An 18593-nucleotide genomic window follows, 5' to 3' on the forward strand; every position below is an offset into this window, starting at 1 on the left:
TTGTGTGCAGGTGTGTTGATAGCATATGAAGGACTTCCTCTACACCTGGCTCTCTTTCCAAAACTATGGACAGAACTTGCTCAGTCTCCGGTAAAATCTTCTCAGTCTTCTGTCACACAAACGTAGAGGTCATGTCTTACAATGATTTTACCACAGGTTAAGCATGATGAGATGTGGAGTGCCTAAAGCTGTGGCAAAATCATGCATAGCTTTGAAGTAATAAATAAATCAACTCCAAATCAAAACTGTGGTAAAATTGCCGTCATGCCTAGCATTGAATTATAATTTTTTTAAATATAATAATAACATTATTATTATTATTATTATTATCACATAGCTAATCATTAATAATCAATTTAATATCAAAACTGTGGTAAAATTACTATCATGCATGGCTTTGAATTATTCTATTTTAATTATTATTATTATTATTACATTTATTTATTATAATAATAATAATAATAATAAATATTTATTTGTTTTATTTTTTTCAATAAGAAATGTTAGCAACAGTTAAGGGTGCAAAAAGAAAATATGCATTTCTTCATGTTACATATTCCCATAATCACATTTTAAGCTCTTAATTACACAATACAATATGTGTCCCTGGAGCACAAAAGCAGTCTTAAGTCGCTGGGGTATATGTATGGTAATAATAATAATAATAGTAATAGTAGTAATAATAATAATAATTTATATATATTATAATTTATTATAATCTTTCCTCTACTCCTCTAATATTTCCTATCTATTTATAATAAGAAAATATTGTTTTATTTACTTTTAAATATAGTTTTTATTTACAAAAAAATATATTTTTATACATAATAATAATAATAATAATAATAATGTATTTTCAAAGTGCTCAAAGTCACTTTAAATGAGACACACAACAATAATCACACATTAAGCGATTATTTTTAAAACACATTACATTAGTGTAATTTTTAATTACACATTTCTGTATGTCAGTTGGATTCCTTATATGGGCGACACTACAGGTGGCCTTTAAGCAGCAGATATTTCAGAGGCATAATTATGAAAATAAAGCAATTTCATCCAATCAGAAGTGAGAATCTGATGTGTGTGTTTTCTGGTCTCTGTCAGTGTGCGATGGCTCAGTCGTGTGTGAAGCTGTTGTGTGAGGATCCAGCGTTTGGAGAATACATGAAATGCATCCTGATGGACGAGAGAAACTTCCTGAACAACAACATCGCCTACTCCTTCCTCACCTGCTTCTTACATAAAGTAAATACATGCACATCTGCTTCTCACGCAGATTTAATGTAGTCACGGGTTATCTTCACTTAGTTTAATAATGCTATTCTGGAGTTACTGCACAACACTCTTGAATACTTGATTCTGATTGGTCAATTCTGTGGCCAAAAATATAATTGACTGTTGTCCCAGAAACGGTGCTAGTTTTGTGTCTCATGGTGCTAACACGTTATTACAAGTGTGAAACCTTGTTCAATGCAAGTTACCCAAATTTAAGTTTATTTTGAAGTTTCTTCTTTGCTTTCTGACATTGAGCTTCTCCTGCTGCTGTTTAAAACTTGATTTGTGTGTTTAGGTGCAGGTGCAGGTGTTATCAGGCCAAAGCTGCTCGAATCTCGTCAACGTGTTGGTGACCAACCTACTGAACGAGTACCACAGCCTGCAGCCTGAGCTGACCAATCAGAGAGCAGAGTTGAGCAAGACCAGCAGCCTCCTGAATGCAGTCAGTACAGCTCCACCTCACTTCTTACCCAGCGCTCCAGAGCTCTTTATTCATCCCTCTCTCTCTCTCTGTTGAAGGATCTGCGTGCACTGCTGCTGGTGCTGTCAGTTTACGCCCCTCAGCAGCTGGATCCTGCTTTAGGTCCGGCTCTACAGGAGCTGCTGTCCAAATGCAGACTGTGTCTGCAGCACCGCACCACTTTAGAGATAGAGGCCAAGGAACGCAAAGCCAAAGGTGTCAATACACACACAAACACGCTTGTTTCACTGCCATGCAAAAATAAAAATAAATAGTAGTAGTAGTAATAGTATTTTGTTTATTTATTCATTATTTTAAATAATCATTGATTTATAAAAATGGTAGCAACAGCTAGGGGTACAAAAAAGGAGAATGTTTTCTTGTACATCATGGCTTTGAATTATTTTATTAATAATTATAAAGTACATTTTAATATTTTAATACAGAAAATGTTTTTTTTGTAACTAATAACAATAATATTTTTATTTAAAGAGCCCTTTTCAGGGTACTCGAAAACACTAACAAGTTTTATTTAAAAAATAAAATAATAAATATTAAATAAATATCTTAAAGTAAATATTTAAAAATAAATCACATTTGTTGGTGAATATTTATTTATAATAATTGTAGCAACATCTAAGGCTACAAAAAAGGAAATATGCATTTCTTGTACACCACGGCTTTGAATTATTTAAAATATGATATAATATTTATTTATTTAAATAAATATAAAATAGTAGCAACAGCTAGGGGTAAAAAAGAATTTTTTTTACATCTTACAAATGACTAAAAGTAAATTTTAAAGGTCCCATATTGTCAAAACTGAAATTTCCTGGCCTTTTTCATGATAACTGAGGTCTAGGGGCTATTTAACTACCATATAAGTTTCAAAACAGTCAGTCCACAGTAAAATCCACACAACCTGCTTAAAGTAGCTGTGATTTTTCACGAACCGTTTTGACTTCCGTAAAAAGTTGACGTCAGAACTACACAGTCACCGCCTTCAGTCACCATCCCGAGCACCGCCCACCGTCCCACTCTCCTTTTGTCAAACCCCCAGACAACATCGCGTCCATGCCATTGCTGAGCAACAACATCGCCGAAACATGTCGAAAAGGTTAACTTTAACCAGGAAACCAGATCGGCCAATATGGGACCTTTAAACAGTGATTACATATTGTAATTATACATAAATTTAAATATATATCTTACGCATGATAGTACTATTAGTAATAACAGAGCACTTTTCAAGGAACTCAAAATGCTTAAACACTTTAAATGAAACACAACATTAATCACACAAAGCAATCCTAAATGGTATAATTTTTTAATTATAAAAGTAAGCATTTTTAAGTGGGTATTATGCATAATGTGCACTTATTGTTGATGACATCACTGGGTTCATGTTGCTTCATTTTATATCTCTGTCTGTTTCGCAGTGGAAGAGGAAGGTGTCACTCCAGTGAAGCGCCGGCGGGTGAGCAGCAGTGCTGAAGATCGGCCGGCAGACACCGTCTGTCCTCCATCTGCTTCCTCCTCATTGGCTCCCTGCTCGGAGCAGAAGGCGGAGCCAGGGGAGGCGTTAACGCCCACCAGCACTTCGGACACCGAAACCCGAGACTCCTCCCTCATCGACCCGGGAGTGGAAAACGACCCACCCTCTCCTGACAGTGCGTCCCTCGAGGAGAAGAAAATGGATATTTCTTCTTCATCATCATCTTCGTCATCATCCTCCTCCCTTCCTGAAGCGTTTGGCCGAGCGGACGAACCTCCACCGCAGAGAGCTGAAAGAGAGGAGGAGGAAGAGGAAGATGGGCGGAAGGAAGTGCAAGAGCAGGAGGCGGAGCCAGAGCGAGAGGAAATACCCTCCACTTCCTCCTCCTCCTCCTCCTCTGCTGACTCTGTGCTTTTACTCTCCAGCCTGCCGGATGCTGCCGAGGGGCGGAGCTGCTCGCTTCAGGAGGCGGAGTCAGGCGGGTGTGGCCACGCCCCCATGCAGGATGCTCTGGAGATGCTGTCACGCACAGTCGAGGCCACGATTGCTGTGGTTGCCAAACTTTCGAACGGGAAAGGAGGGACACGCCCCTCAGCTTTGTGACGTTACTATCACATCCCTCCTCTTTCGCATTTCACATTTTCATGTTCGCTATGCTGTTCAGTTTTGTCTTTTTAAGAGTAGTTGGACATAGTAATTGAAGTCCAACTTTTTTTTTTTTTTTCCCCCGCTCTTTGGCCTCGCTCTTTATCTGTTTTAGGTTGCAACACAAAAAGTTCAGTTTTCGGGTTCCAGAAAACTGAGCTCTGCATTAATTGTACAGAACGAAAAAAAAACAACCGGAGCGTATTTTTGTCAAATGGCAGTTTTTTCTTTTTTAAACCGTGATTTTGTTGGTTTCTTTGTTTTGAAGTGGTTTGTTTTCAAGGCTGCAGTGAAACGGGGAAAAGGTTTACAACGTTTTAGTCCCATCAGTGCATAATTTAATTAGTTTTTATTCACGTGTATTATTATTATTATGATTGTCTTCTGTGCCAGTTTTGTACTTACAGATGTGAGGCTGAGAAGGCCTTGCTGTGTTTTTTTTTTTTTTCTCTGTGGTGGATATCAAAAACTATGTTTACTTTGTATTCTATTGGATGTCATTCTTGCGTTCTCTGTATTTGATTTCTCTCTGTCTTTTTGATTTATTTTAATATAGGATATAACTTAATAAAATTTTAATATGATTTAATTATGAATCAAGTCCAAAAAGCAGGTTGTGAGGTGATTTTTATTCATTTTTTTCTTTCTGCTGAGTGTAACTAGAGGCTGATGGCTGTGTTTGGAATAGAATACTAGTGTACAGCATACTATAGTGTACACTGCATACTTCCTACCTTTTTTTTTTTTTTTTGCTGTAAATGCAACAATAAAACATTTCAAATGGTAGTATGTTGCATTGTTTACCGGAAGCAAATTAAATGTAATTTTAGTTTTCATTTCAGAAATTATTACTGGTTTTTATATTTTCTTAATGCAATTTTTTGCGTAAATGCCTCAACATTTGGCACTCAGGTTGGATTAATCTAAAAAAAAAAAAGTAGTGTGCTAGTATGCTTTTCTGAGCACAGCCCAAAGCACAAACTGGATGGAAGTGTACTGGATTAAAACTCAAAAGTCTCATTTGTGGATTGACCTGTGATAAATACACACACACACACTTTGGTTAAGAAACATTTTTTAAAAGTTAAATCATTCTAAAAAGGTATTTACATCAAAGATACAAATTAAAAGCGTTTTGATACACAATCATAGCTGGGCCAGTTAAAGTGCAAAAGCCTACTGTTATTTGTGAGCAGGTTTTGGGATGTCCAAGTCCCTTTGTAAAAGACCACCTTGAAAATGAATTATCAAAATGCAAGGCAGTTGAATGTACATATTAAAAACACGGATACAAAGAAGATTTTTGTTCTTTTCCAAAAATGGGTGAGTTTAAGCATCTCAACTGAAATGAAACCTAGAAGTGACTGATAATTGCACACACTACATAGGCAGCAAGCATAAAATGTTGAGTAAAATTGACAATTTTTCATTATTAACTGAAAGAAGTATATTTATAGTCAACATTTCACTCTGTCTTGTCACAATGCATTATGGGATTAGCTTGTATCTTTTGGAATTGCCTTAAAATGCAACTCACTAAGTTTTGGAACAGAGATTTAACAGTGTGTCAGAATTCATGTTAAAACTCATGAAATCTTATAATCCATCAGGATGTTTTCATAGGGCAGAGATGCTGCTTCCAGTTTTCAAATCTGCATCATTTTCGGAATATCTTTCAAACTCGCGTCTGTTACTGAACTCGACCTGAAAAACAAAATTTGTAATATGCATTTGTAAATGCAAGCTTTTCAGTTCCACAGAATACTGGCTGAATTCTAATTCTGAATGGAGTGCTTTACCTCTTTGGCTTCTTTTTTGCTATCAACAGAAGAAACATGTTTAGTCAAACATCTCAGAACAAAATTGATGCACATTTTGTATTTGAGATCAAATTCTTAACATGTGTGAGTGTATCTTGGCATCTGCTCTTTGACAATATAATGATGTTTACCTGGAAAAGTGAAAACTACTGTCAATACTTGATCTGGTCTTGGTTCTGCCAATATTGAAGCTCTCTTTGTCCGAATCCGTGTACTTCATTTTCTTATTCCTGAGGCAGCAAAAATAATGTATTGTATAAATATTTTTACGCTTAAAAAAGTTTCCCCCTTAAAAATTAGTAGTCCTTTTGAAAAACGTTCAAAGTCAACATACAGTTTAATCAGTGTGATGTCTGAATGGCCACCAATAAGTTACCTAACGAGATAGACAGTCGTCAGAGTGATGAGTCCCACAATGCTTATAGCCAGCAGAACACCGAGAGCGATGACTGCTGCTTGACTGGAATCTTCAGAATTGTTTCCAGAACCATCCTCCACTTTGAATTCCAAATCGGAACCAAACACCTTCTCCAGCTCCACTTTTAGAGCGTTGTGATTACTCCGCAGTTTCCTGTGGGAGTCGACACAATTCAGATCCCTCAAACTCGCGTCTAAATTACATAGACTTTTGCTTCAGTGGAAACCAAGTAGGCTTTAAAAGGAGACATGTGAAAAAATGTATGAATATATTGCATTTCTAACTTACTCTTTGACCTCCGTGGCTTCAATGACAGCACCACTGGAGTCCATGGCAATGAAGCTGATGTAAGTCTTGACTGCAGATTCCCGGAGAATGGTGCGCATCTCGATCCCATCCTCAGCTCCCACACTGAGGATTTTCACAGTCAAACCTAAAGCTTTCCTCATGGAACTGAGAAAAAACACCAATAAAAGATTCAGTATGATTTGTGAACTGCAACAAGTATACTGAAAAGAACCAACTCAAAAAGAACGTTTTTTCAAGTATGAGGGGTTCTTGAGGTCAACTCACTGACCCAGTTATAGAGATTATGAGTGAATAATGATGTCAATTTTAGTCTTTTTCTCACTCAAAGTGACTTTGTGATATGCATACGGACTATATTATTGGCGCTTGATCGGCCCATGGTCACTGGGAAAAAAAAAAGCTTTCCTTTTGTCTTACAGTGAAAAGTCTGCAGCATCAGGTTTGGAATAACGTGACGGTGAGTAAATAGTGACAAAATGGGTGAACAATTTGGACGAACATACTTCCCCTTACTCTCGGTCTCAAAACACAAATTACAATGATTAAATTTCCCTTCTGTCCCCATGCAAAGTAGGCTGAGAAATGGCAATTCTCCTACTCTTCAATCTCTGGTATCTTCTTCTCCACTGTGAACACGGGCTGGTTTAGAGAGAGGACCACGACGTTGTCACTTTCACTTTCTTTCACTGTGAACTGTTGGTGGAAAACATGAGAGCTTGTTTTCATCTTTTCAATTTTCACAGTTCTCAGTCACAATGCCTTTGGTAATTTGAAAAAGCCTTCTAATTTTTTTCTCCCTCTCTCTATTTCTTAATACCTCAAGTTTTGTAGTCGTGAACAGTCCATGTTTATCAGTGGCTTTAACGTGTAAAGTGAACAGACCGCCGCCAACACTAGATGCATCCAGCACATAGATCTGACCAGTGTTTGCCTCCACTTCCACCAGAGATGTGGACTCCAGTAGTGAATACTGCAAATCTGAGCTCTCGCCAACATCAGGGTCTGATGCCTGAGGGACACACGACATTTCAACCACTTAGGTAACCCCCCCCCAACCAAAAAAAAAAAAACTTAATTACAATTAACTATTTCTCTAGTCTATGACTTATATACAGTTCTGCGTTTTGTTATGTATTTCCATTTTGCAAGGATCTTTGAGGAGGTTAAGTAGAGCATTAGCCATAAAGTTGCTAAGATGTTCTGGGTGGTTGCTAGGTGTTTGCTTTCTGGCCCGAGTCAAAAGAGCCCACCCCTAAGCCTCTATGATATTCTAGTCTCTAGATATACTTCCAGTGTAAGAAATACTATTTGTAAGCAATAGTAACAGTGATGCTTATCTTGGTAAATGCCACTATATATAAAATAAGTCTGAGTACATCCATTGCATTTACAACTGATGTCTAGGCCCTCTTTTGAAAAGCACCAGCCACATCTGAGATTCACTTACCTGGACCTTCACTATAGGGAATTTGTATGGAGTGATACTGAAAATTTCTGCCTTATATATTTCAGTGTCAAACACAGGAGCTTCATTTACATTCTCAACCTGAACGCTGACCTGAAAATTAAGAGAGAGTAAGTTAAGTGCTACTATATATAATTTGGCTTTAACATGTGTTGGAACATCAAGACTTAGGCCCGAAACACATTCTACGCAAGTATGTGAACACAAACTTTCTAGTTACACAAACTTGTCATTGCATTCTTACATTTGTCAGAAAGCAATTTGTATTGCTACAAAAGTTCTTTGTGCATGCTCAGTGTTGCATCAAGAGGTGCTGTTTCCTTGAGTTGTCTTCTAGGACAACTACTCAACATGCATTTTAGCTATCTACCATTGGTGTTTGCATACTTGTGTAGAGTATGTTTCTGGCCTTAGTTTGTAGTAAGAATAGTACCGCTGTCTCTGCAGTGTTTGGAGGTGTTCTGGAGTCTATGGCCTCTATGGTGAGGATGTACCACTCCTCTTCCTCCTTGTCCAGTGGTCTGAGAGCTTTTATGGTTCCTTCCTCATCCACAGAGAAGACATCCTCGTGTGACTTCATGTTATAGCTGACTGTAACCAGTGGACTCCCTGGTAATGCCTTGACCTTGCCTACTATTGTGGCCTCAGGTTCATTCTCCTTAATTTTGAAGTTGTAGGAGGAGCTCTCAAAAGCCACACTCTCAGTGAGAGAGGAAATTTTGAAGTGGATCAAGACTTCAGCTACAGAGAGAAGAAAGATGTTAGCTTTGACATGTTCATTGGATCACATTTGAATACTGAAGGGGGGGTTTACTAAGAATAAACTCCTCCCAAAGAACTGTTTATTTGCAAACATTATCTGAACTGTTTGAACACAATGTTCACAGGAATAATTCAAAGGAATTATGCAAACCAGACCCAAACCTTCATCAGACTGTGCTGGCGTTCCATGATCTGTCGCTGTAGCAGTAAGGATTAGCAGCATGTCTTCTGTGACCTCGCTAAGGTCAGAGATCAGAGTGATGTCTCCTGTTTCAGCATCCAGTGCAACCATGGAAGACTCTTCAGAGAAACTACAGAAAGACAAAATTCATGCATCTGTCTAAAAAAAAAATGTAATGTAGGTAAGTGTATTTTTATATTATTTATATTGAAGAGTTTAACTTTTCTAAATGGAAGCTTAGTTATAAGTATGAAAGTCTTGAACTTACCTGTATCTAATGATTGCGTTGGATCCGGCATCTTTATCTGTGGCAGAGAGCGTCAGCAGCACCTCTCCAACCTTGGCGTCTTTAACCAGAATGCTTCTGCTGTAGGTGTCAGAGCTGAAGACTGGAGCGTTGTCATTGACGTCTGTGATACTGACTCTCACTGTGGTGATGTTCTGCAAAAAATAAACACAAGCAACCCTTTTCTAGTACAGACCAAAAGCCCATATTTGCAATGTCTATCTAACTTAAGTATTGTAACTAGTATCAGGTATCCAGAGGTTTGAATATTGACACAAAGTTGGATCCACAGTGCAACGTCTTAGTCAGTAGCAGCTTAGACTGGTTGATCATCTGCGCAACATAAAAAAACACTACCTGGAGTTTGCTTTACATGTAATTTAGAGATGGAAAAATCCAAAATATTAAATAAATTTAGAGCAGAAGTAGTCAACCCTTTTCCTGGAGGGCTACCATCCCCCAGAATTTAGCTCCAACCCTAATCAAACACACCTGAACCAGCTAATCAAGGTATTTTAGAATTACTGTAGACGTCCAGTCAAGCGTGTTGGGGACAAGTTGAAGCTAAACTCTGCAGGACAGTGGGCCTCCAGGAGCAGGATTGGAAACCCCTGTTTAAGAGCAACGGTAGGTGACCCTGTTCCTGGATAGCAACCCTTCACAAACTCCGGGTTCCAACCCTGCTCCAACAACACCTACCTGTAATTTTCAGGTAATACTGAATACCTTTGCCTGTTTTAGGATAACTTAAGAAGGGTTGGAGCTCAATGCTATAGTGGAAGTTTACTCTCCATGGGCAGGTTTGGACACTCCTGTTTTGTAAACTCAAATGAACTCAACTCTGGCAAAAGGTAGCTCTCCAGGAGCAGGGCTGGTTACCCCAGCTTTAGAGCGAACTCAAATGTTTTGTCTAGTTCAGGTTCAAGATTTTTTTGTTATATTGGCAGTATGTACCAGTAATCCGTAAACAGACTGTGGGAATGCTGTCTGAGGTTGTGACTAAGAATGTAGAATAACAAAACTGTATTGAAGTTAGATCATGTTAATTCTACAAAGAAAAGGAAGTTACATTTCCCTGTGGGCTCCCATGATCCACAGCAACAATGACCAAATCATACACATCTTGTGTCTCTCGATCCAGCTCCACGATAGCTAGTAGAGTCCCATCCTAAAGGGCAAAAGCAAGGAAATATAAAATAATAATAATAAATAAGAATTGAACAGCTGACAATGCTCTGTCATAGGTTTAGTTCCTCACATCTTTGAAGCTGAAGATATTGCTATAAGAAGAAATAGTCATGGTGACACGTCCATTGTCTCCAATGTCAGAGTCTGTGGCTGAGATTAAGCACACCTCTCCAGGTGATGAGGGAGTGTACACACCTTCCAGAATCTCAATGGGCTCTGGGAGAGGAAGGAATTGTGGGTTGTTGTCGTTGACGTCCAGAACAGTGATCGTGACCTGAGCTGTGGAGCTTAAACCCTCAACAGGCTGGTCTACAGCTATTACCTAAAAAGGACAATGCAAGTATCCCATTTAAAATTCATATTTATCCTGAACATTTTGTGAATAGTTGGTTTCAAGAGATGAATGTGAAAGTTTTGTACCTCAATGTTATATTTGTCTATAGTTTCTCTATCCAAGGTGGCATCACTCCTGAGTGATATTACTCCTTGACTGTTGATAATGAAGGTATCACTGTTCATGATAAACTGACCTTTAGAGAACCCACCCTGATTGAAAAGGAAGCAAGAAAAGGTAAAACAAACTTGGAATATTGGCTTGACAAAGCCTTACCTGGAAATGTACAAGGTGAATTTGAAAGCTTAGGTCTTTTGTAGTTTAAATACTTGAGCAGTTAGAAGAGAGACTGGAATGTTACATGTGCCTTGTATACTTGCATGACTAAGCTGTTCCTAAACTTTTCCGAGTAATTGGTAGGAAATTCTGTCAAATTGTTGTTAGGGTGGCTAAGGTGTTCGGGGCACTGCTATGGTTTCTGGGCCCCCTGAACAGCATATTGACTTGGGCCCCCTCGGTAGAAATTGCATTCCGAGGGGCTTGGGTTGTGTCGGGCCCCCTATCTGATCAGGGCCCTTAGAATCATCCTAACCATCCCCAAGTTACAGCACCCCTGAAGGTGTTACAGAGTTTTAAGTTGATGCTAGAGTGTTTGGGTGGTAGCTGAGTGTTGCTAAGAAGGTGCAAAGATGTTCCGATGTGGTTACCATGCAGCTGCAAGGATGAGTCGGAGCACCTCTGCAACTGCTTAACATGGTGTATATTAGAAGGGTATTGCTATGTGGTTGCTAGTTGATTACTAGAGTGTTGCTAAGGTTTTCTGGGTGGTTGCTAGTGGCATTGGTTAATAGGTTAATAGGAGGTTTCTCGGCAGTTACTAGACTTTAGGGGAGAGGTCTAGCGTCTACTTTTCTTACCTCATCCTCATCTGAAACTTCCAAAGAATCCAGAGCAGTTCCACCTGCAAGGTTTTCATAGACGGACACGTCATACTGGTCCTTACTGAACACAGGAGCTTTATCGTTTACGTCCTCAATCGACACCGTTACAGAAGTACTGCCATTGAGAACGGGGTTTCCTCCATCTCGTCCCTCCACCTCTAGAGTGTACCGCTTAGCTTTGCCATAATCCAGTTTTCCAGCTAGGCTTATGGAACCAGACTCTTCATCGATGGTAAAGACGTATGGTGTTGAAGAAGGCTCCTGCTTGACAATGTGATAAGTCACAATTGCATTTTCACCATCATCTTTGTCTGTCGCCAGGATGTCTATGACATTTGTTCCTACTTCAGCATGCTCAGACACTGTGGTCTCATACTGCTGTTTGGAAAATATGGGAGCATTGTCGTTGATGTCAGTTACGGAGATGTCCAGAGTGGTGGTAGCGGAACGTGACGGCCGACCCTGATCTTGGGCAGTGATCACTAAGCGGTACTCATCTTGGGTCTCCCTGTCAAGTGGAGCTGCTAGAGTTATCACTCCCGTTTCTTGGTCAACACTAAATCTCCCAACACCTCCCAGGATGGTGTATCGCACTTCACCATTAAACCCTAAATCCGCATCTGTGGCTGTTACGGAGGTTACATCATCTCCCACCGTGTAATCCTCTGGTACTGGGACAGTAGCAGGGTGAATTTCAAACTCTGGACTGTTGTCATTGATGTCCAGCACCTCAACCAGGACTGATGCCTCATCCCGGTTAGTTCCATCTGATATCGACACCTGCACAGTGTAGCTGCTCGTCTCCTCAAAGTCTAGTTTGACTTTGGTCGAGAGAACACCTGTGTCCTGGTTTATAGAGAACTTGTCATCATCACTCTCAACCCTTAAGATGACAAGAACCATAGGATCAAGGGACAGGAAGTCAACCTGTAAATGAAAGAGTACACATTGGTCCATGATTAGACCATTTACCAGATTTCCTCTGTCTTTTTTACTCTATGTGAGAACTCAAAATTGATTAACATTTAAAGGAATGCATGCTATTTTCCAAATCTTCTGATTTTCAGTACATTATGATTTTTTCAGTCTGTTCCTCACACAAAGCTGTCGAATAACTTTAGAAGGCTTGGAATATAGTGCATAAGTCATATACTTTGATCCTTTTATGGTGTCCTTTTTGGAGATTGACAGTCACATGGAAAACAAAAAAGCTTGCACACCACTTGTAAATTTCTCCTTTTTGTATTCCACAGAAAAAAATGTTTGAAACAACATGAGGGTGAGTAAATAATGACACGATTTTTCATTTTTTCAAGTTTTTTTGAGATATGCGACTGTCCTCGTAGACCCTGGTTGGAGCTGACACTTGCAAAATGTGCAAAATTTCAAGTAGATTGGACCAATGAATCCAAAGTTACAGCCAAATTCATGTTTTCCTATTATAGCGCCACCAAGTGGCCATGCTCTGCCATTTTTTGCATGTGTCTTCATATTGAGTCCATAAATTAGTGTACCAAGTTTGGTAAATATCTCTCTGTTTTCATTTCTTTAAATAAAGATTTGTTAGTTTAGATGGTTGTAATTCAGCAGACCATATTATTATTATCATCAATGGCTTTTAAATCAGTTACAGGGACAATGCCTCGTGAAAGAAATCTTATAAGGAAACTGTTTGTGCTGCAAGGACCTTCACGATGTCTGCGTCTGCCTGATCCTCCTCTACTTGTCCCTGGTAGGTGTCCCGAAGGAACTGAGGATGAGACTCTCCAGGTGCCTTGACATTCACTATTGCAGAGGTTGATCTGCTTATAGCACCCCCTAATGGTAGGAAAAGAAAGTGCAGTGGTTTTTAAGCCAAAAGGAATGTATCCATAGCCATATATGCCTCCATCAAATTTCTTCCAAAACACCTAGATATAAAAACTTACCATCTTTTGCAGTCACATAGAGTGCAAATTCAATGATTTTATTGTCCAGCAGGCCGATTTCTTTAACTAGTGTAATCTCCCCATCATTCTCATTCATTTCAAAATGACCTTTCTCATTTCCAAACTCAATTGAGTAGCTGATTTCCCCATTTGAACCATCATCCAGGTCTGTTGCTTCAACCTTACATGAAAATTTATATACGTTTAGTTGGTATACAACTTCTTTCCAAGGTTTATGGTATAGTAGTCATGACATTATGGTTCCACAATCTCTGAAAAGTTACTAAAATATTGACTGGACTGGAAAATATTTAAATGACTCAACAAAACAATGATTCATCACCTTGACAACTTGCATTCCAATAGTCTGATTGCTGAAAACTTTGCCCTCATACTTGGAAGTTGTAAACTGTGGACTGTTGTCATTCTCATCCAGGAGGACAATGGTCACTTCTGCTGTTGCTTTGTTGGTGGAAGGAGGGTTTTCTTGTGCTTCAACCTAAAAAAAATGGCATGCTTACAATACAGTGGTGCTTGAAACCAATGTGATCACATTATAATTCTTCGTTGCACAAAAATCATAGTGATATCTAATGATAAAATGAGCCTTATTGTTACTTGAAAACTGAAGCTATCTGTGGTCTCTCTGTCTAGGTCTGCAGAACTTTTCACCAGAATAGTTCCGTCAAGGCTGATGGAAAAAGGGACGGAGTCTGGAATAATCCGCAGTGTTCCCATAAATCCTCCCTAGGGTGAAATTGGTCACTTGGTAAGTTCTTTTCTCAGTTTTTATTTTATTTTTCAATCAGACTGAGCTTTTTTTTTTTTTTTTAAGGAACAGTACCAGGTCTAGGTCAGTGACTCTTGTCTGAAGCACAAACTGGCCCTGTGGTGAATTTTCTGGAATAGATACTGTGTATTGATCCTGGTCAAATTCCGGCGGGTTGTCATTCACATCCTCAATGGTGACGGACACCACAGCATTTGTTGTTTTGCTGGCATCATCCTGCTGCGCTGCCTATTTTGAGAAATAATGATTAGAAAACACGAACGATCAAAATACTAAAATCTCTTCAGATTCATAACATCAGCCTAATCTTTAATAAATGAATATGTTTAGAAATGTCTTATACCTGTATGTAAACCGTTATCTGCTCAAATTCCTCTCTGTCTAGTGCCGTTGTCGCAGAGATGACCCCAGTCCTTTCATCAATATTGAAGAAGCTCTGATATTCATTAGGAAAGACTGGAACAAAAATGTGGATATGTGCTTTGTTATTATCATAAACTTATTTCAGAATATTCAAATATAAGTATATTATTAAGAGTGTAAAGTACTGGTTTTGTCAATTCCAATTGACTATGCTTGACTATTTTTGGTGGCATTTTACATCAGATTTAAAATGAGAATTTCATCTCTAGTTCTCCCACATTTATTGAGAAACTATATTTGGAAACAGGTGGTTGTTTAGATTAGGACGTATGTCATGTAGGTGTGTTGTAAATCTTCTGTTATCAGCACCTGCGGTTATACTGTAAACTATAGGTTCGTTGATGCCCGTGTCGCCATCTTGAGCTTTTATGGCCTCAGGAGTGACGTCTGACAGTTGTCCTACCTGTGCATGGACAGAAAAGACATAAAGGGTTTTATTTGTGTGGTCAGACATGTGTTTTAAGCATTGATCTTGCTCTCTGACGTCATTTACCTGGTTTTCCTCAATGGATGCTTCATAGAGACTGTGATCAAAAGAAGGGTTTAGGCTGTCAAAATCTTCAACCGTTATTGTAACTGTTGCAGTGTCACTGAATCCTCCTGTATCCTGTGAAGAAACATAGTGTTGTGTAACTACTTTAAAATTATAATTCATCCAAAAATTAAAATCTCTTCATTTATTCTTGGTCCCCATCCACTTTCTATGTATGGGGGAAAAAAGCAGCTTGGGCATTCTGCTAAGTGTCTACTTTTGGGTTCCATGAGTAAGTATCTGATGACTTTAAAAGTGAAATATTCCTTTAAAGAATCGACTACTAAAGCTATTAAGTATAGTGATCAAAGTGCTATGGATGCAGGACTGGTAGGATGTCAGAGTTTTTTTCTTTACTCTTGCTTCCACAGTGAAGATGTACTGGTGAACTTTGTTGTAGTTCAGACGTTGTTTCAACCTGATGTTACCATCATTTCTCACTTCAAAGTCATCTGGTACTGGAGGCTGTTAATAGAGGGGAAGTGATGAATTAAAATGAGAATATGGATAAAAACTGAGCCTACATAGCAGTTACATCATTATATCAAATATATGAGAATTATTCACAGCTTACCAGTATAGAATATGTAATTCTGTTGTTTTCTGTAGACACATCTGCATCTTCAGCCCTCACCCGGAGCACATCTGAACCCACAGCCGTCGTCTGGAGCAAAAGACACCGTTTACTAAGAGATGTGAGGTCTCTCAGTGACCAAACACACTACAGCTGTATAAAGACGTGACATTATACACACCTCTGACACTGTGGTGCTGTATGTTTTGTTCTGGAAGATCGGAGGGTTGTCATTGACGTCCTGAACGTCTATTGTTCGGATGTTTTTCAGCTGAAATGAACAATGAAGACTTTATAGTCAAGGTTTATTTGCTGAATCTTTATTTCTATAATGATTTGTCTTATTGAATGATTTTATGAAGTTGTGTAAATAAACATACCCCTGTGTTTGAGCAGGTGACTGAATAATATAATTTCTCTCCATTCTAGAAAAAATAAAACAGACAAAGAGTGAACAAATAAAATGCAGTACAATCATCTATGTGAGAATGGGTAAAAGGCAGTAGAGACTAACTGACACTATACCAGCTCAATGAATCAGTGAGGCTGGAACAAACCTCCTTTAGTTCATCAGCGTCCAGTGTTTTTTTGGTCCGTACTGTAGCAGTTGTGTTTCCATCAGAGTAAATCAGCTCCAGAAATTCCAAAGCAATAGGAAAGCGATATGACTCCAGCACCAGACGATCTTCAAGTCTGATATTAGTGATAATCTCTACATCTCCTGTAGAGAGATGCCAGATCAAATACACATTCAAATACATATTCTGACACGCAATCAAATAATCAATAATCACATAGCAAGCAACAGCATTTAAAATTACCACAGAGGGATGTTATCAAATATCTTTTAAAATAGTTTAATAAAAACATACTACTACTACTAATAATAATAATGCAAAAGTGAAAAGACGCATGTAATATTGTAAACTATTCAGTTAAAGTCATGTTAGCATATCTCACCTTCATATCCCTCCAGAATACTCCCTACTTGGATTTCACTTCCAGCTGCACAGTTTATCTCTGAGGAAGCTTAAACAGCAGCAAGTATTTGGTTTAAAGACCTAATAGACCGCTGAAAGCCTACATTCAGTACTATAAACAGAATCAAATCACACAATATACTGAAAAACTATTTAAACAGGCAGTTTTCAAATTGGCCAACATTTTTATTTTCAGTGTTTTTGCTGAAATGCTGGTGACGTGCTTCAGCTGTCGTTCTAAATCAAATCAACACTCTATCTGGTCGCATAATGAATATTACTTAGTTAAAACTCATGTTATCACTTCGAAATATAACTGTTATACTAATATTAAGTTATATTACTTCCTATTAAGTCCTGACAAGCATTTTACTTCATTAGACAGATATAAATCTGACTTACCAGTTTCACTCCATACACCATGAACATGCAGAAAAACTAAAATAAACAAAGAATATAAAGAAAGTGAAAATAAGGCCATCTTTAATTCACAGTCAGTGCAGCTTGTATTATGAAGCCTAGCAGTGAAGAGAATAACTATTCCTTCTGTAACATCTCTCTCTGAGCTGTTCTTTATTGTATGTCATAAACGGTTATGGCCTCTGCTGTAAACAGGTATCAAAGGTACTTCATAAAGGCCAATAATACAGGATTGACAGTATGTGGGAGGGATTGTGTGGAAATAATATAATGTTACGAGTTTATCTGAGGATATCTACGTTTTTGAACCTTTGAAATCAACATTTACTTGATCTCGTTCTACCATTTCTTCTCATGCAATGGTTTCAATGTCTATTCTTTTTTATTATTATACAGCCCTCTGGAATTCTTCATTCTGATTGGTCAATCGCAACATTCTGATGTCAAATGATCAGTGAACTGTATCAATGGCTGCCTGTTGTCCTGGCAACTGATTTCATATGCTGTGCTTTATGTCTTTCATATCACTGTGTGCTCTCTTTCTTGTCACATAGTGGAATAATTTGAACTCTAATCAATATTTCACTTTCAATTTATTCATGTAGCCTACTGGTATTGGCGGGGTAATAAGAAGAATACTGAACAGTCAACTGCTCATTATAATAAAACAAACCCCTGTAGGATGACACAAGTTCGTGTCTGGGATGTGACCATCCTGTCAGGGTTTATTTTGCAATAATGAACAGTACACTATTCCTTCCTTCCTTATAACAACCACTCATACATTGTCATAAATCTAAAGACCTTTATGCTGGACGTTGGTCTGCAATTGAACAGGCTGTAAAGATACATGACAACAATGAATAATAGATTTTCCAAATCTATCTGCCGTATTCTATGTTGCTATTGCCAACAAAGATTATCTTATCACTGCTTACTAGTTATGATCCTTATTGAGCAGAACCAGTGTTACATATATATATATATATATATATTACATCAACATTTTAGTTACATTACAGAACAAATCAAAGGTCACACAATAAACACTCTACATAAATGCTTGAAAGATTATTATATCTTATGCTAATGATTTGATGTAAATAAGGATTTGAATGTTAAACCTGGTCCAGCCCTGACATCCCTGTTGAAAAAACCAGCATATGCTGGTTAGGTATGTTTTGACGCTGGGATGCTGGTTTATGCTGGTCCTTTGCTGGTTTATGCTGGTCCTTTTGCTGGTTTACGCTGGTCCTTTTGCTGGTTTACGCTGGTCTTTTGCTGGTTTACGCTGGTCCTTTGCTGGTTTATGCTGGTCCTTTGCTGGTTTATGCTGGTCCTTTTGCTGGTTTATGCTGGTCCTT

The 18593-nt window shown here is 38.4% G+C and overlaps 3 protein-coding genes across 3 annotated transcripts in view; 1 reads left to right on the forward strand and 2 right to left on the reverse strand.

The window, feature by feature from the left end:
- The window catches only part of LOC107703713 (ubiquitin carboxyl-terminal hydrolase 34-like), a 52480-nt gene extending 48289 nt beyond the window's left edge, over nt 1-4191 (forward strand). Inside the window, 5 exon segments of the mRNA XM_016506427.1 lie at nt 11-90; nt 1108-1248; nt 1574-1720; nt 1798-1954; nt 3178-4191. Of these exon segments, the coding sequence (XP_016361913.1) occupies nt 11-90; nt 1108-1248; nt 1574-1720; nt 1798-1954; nt 3178-3836 (1184 nt within the window). The 3' untranslated portion in view covers nt 3837-4191.
- Nucleotides 4192-4367: 176 nt separating this feature from the next.
- On the reverse strand, nt 4368-9581 carry LOC107703836 (cadherin-10-like). Its single transcript, XM_016506595.1, has 12 exons — nt 9477-9581; nt 9102-9274; nt 8815-8963; nt 8324-8631; nt 7873-7983; nt 7243-7434; nt 7024-7118; nt 6405-6569; nt 6075-6269; nt 5830-5928; nt 5678-5696; nt 4368-5582 (listed from the first exon to the last, which is right to left on the reverse strand). Exons 3-12 carry the CDS (start codon nt 8942-8944, stop codon nt 5496-5498), a joined length of 1401 nt encoding a protein of 466 aa, XP_016362081.1. The 5' UTR covers nt 8945-8963; nt 9102-9274; nt 9477-9581; the 3' UTR covers nt 4368-5495.
- Nucleotides 9582-10021: 440 nt separating this feature from the next.
- On the reverse strand, nt 10022-16307 carry LOC107703714 (cadherin-23-like). Its single transcript, XM_016506428.1, has 16 exons — nt 16302-16307; nt 16011-16100; nt 15830-15919; nt 15613-15720; nt 15217-15330; nt 15033-15126; nt 14644-14756; nt 14355-14528; nt 14129-14257; nt 13854-14009; nt 13511-13691; nt 13270-13400; nt 11559-12509; nt 10728-10853; nt 10378-10629; nt 10022-10287 (listed from the first exon to the last, which is right to left on the reverse strand). The coding sequence occupies exons 1-16, from the start codon at nt 16305-16307 to the stop codon at nt 10168-10170; spliced, it is 2835 nt and encodes a 944-aa protein (XP_016361914.1). The 3' UTR covers nt 10022-10167.
- Between the last annotated feature and the right edge of the window lie 2286 nt (nt 16308-18593).

Source organism: Sinocyclocheilus anshuiensis, unplaced genomic scaffold (genome assembly GCF_001515605.1).
Source record: "Sinocyclocheilus anshuiensis isolate Anshui unplaced genomic scaffold, SAMN03320099.WGS_v1.1 scaffold274, whole genome shotgun sequence".
NCBI classification, from domain to species: Eukaryota; Metazoa; Chordata; class Actinopteri; order Cypriniformes; family Cyprinidae; genus Sinocyclocheilus; species Sinocyclocheilus anshuiensis.

Excerpts from the sequence above, each read along its gene's own strand:
- LOC107703836 (XM_016506595.1), bottom strand. The coding sequence starts at position 8,944 with ATGGTTGCACTGGATGCTGAAACAGGAGACATCACTCTGATCTCTGAC. Across the intron at positions 8,632-8,814 it reads GCCAGCACAGTCTGATGAAG|CTGAAGTCTTGATCCACTTC; the intron begins GTTTGGGTCTGG and ends TTCTCTCTGTAG. Across the intron at positions 7,119-7,242 it reads TCACGACTACAAAACTTGAG|TTCACAGTGAAAGAAAGTGA; the intron begins GTATTAAGAAAT and ends TTCCACCAACAG.
- LOC107703714 (XM_016506428.1), bottom strand. Across the intron at positions 14,258-14,354 it reads GAGTCACTGACCTAGACCTG|GGAGGATTTATGGGAACACT; the intron begins GTACTGTTCCTT and ends ATTTCACCCTAG. Across the intron at positions 12,510-13,269 it reads CAGACGCAGACATCGTGAAG|GTTGACTTCCTGTCCCTTGA; the intron begins GTCCTTGCAGCA and ends TTTCATTTACAG.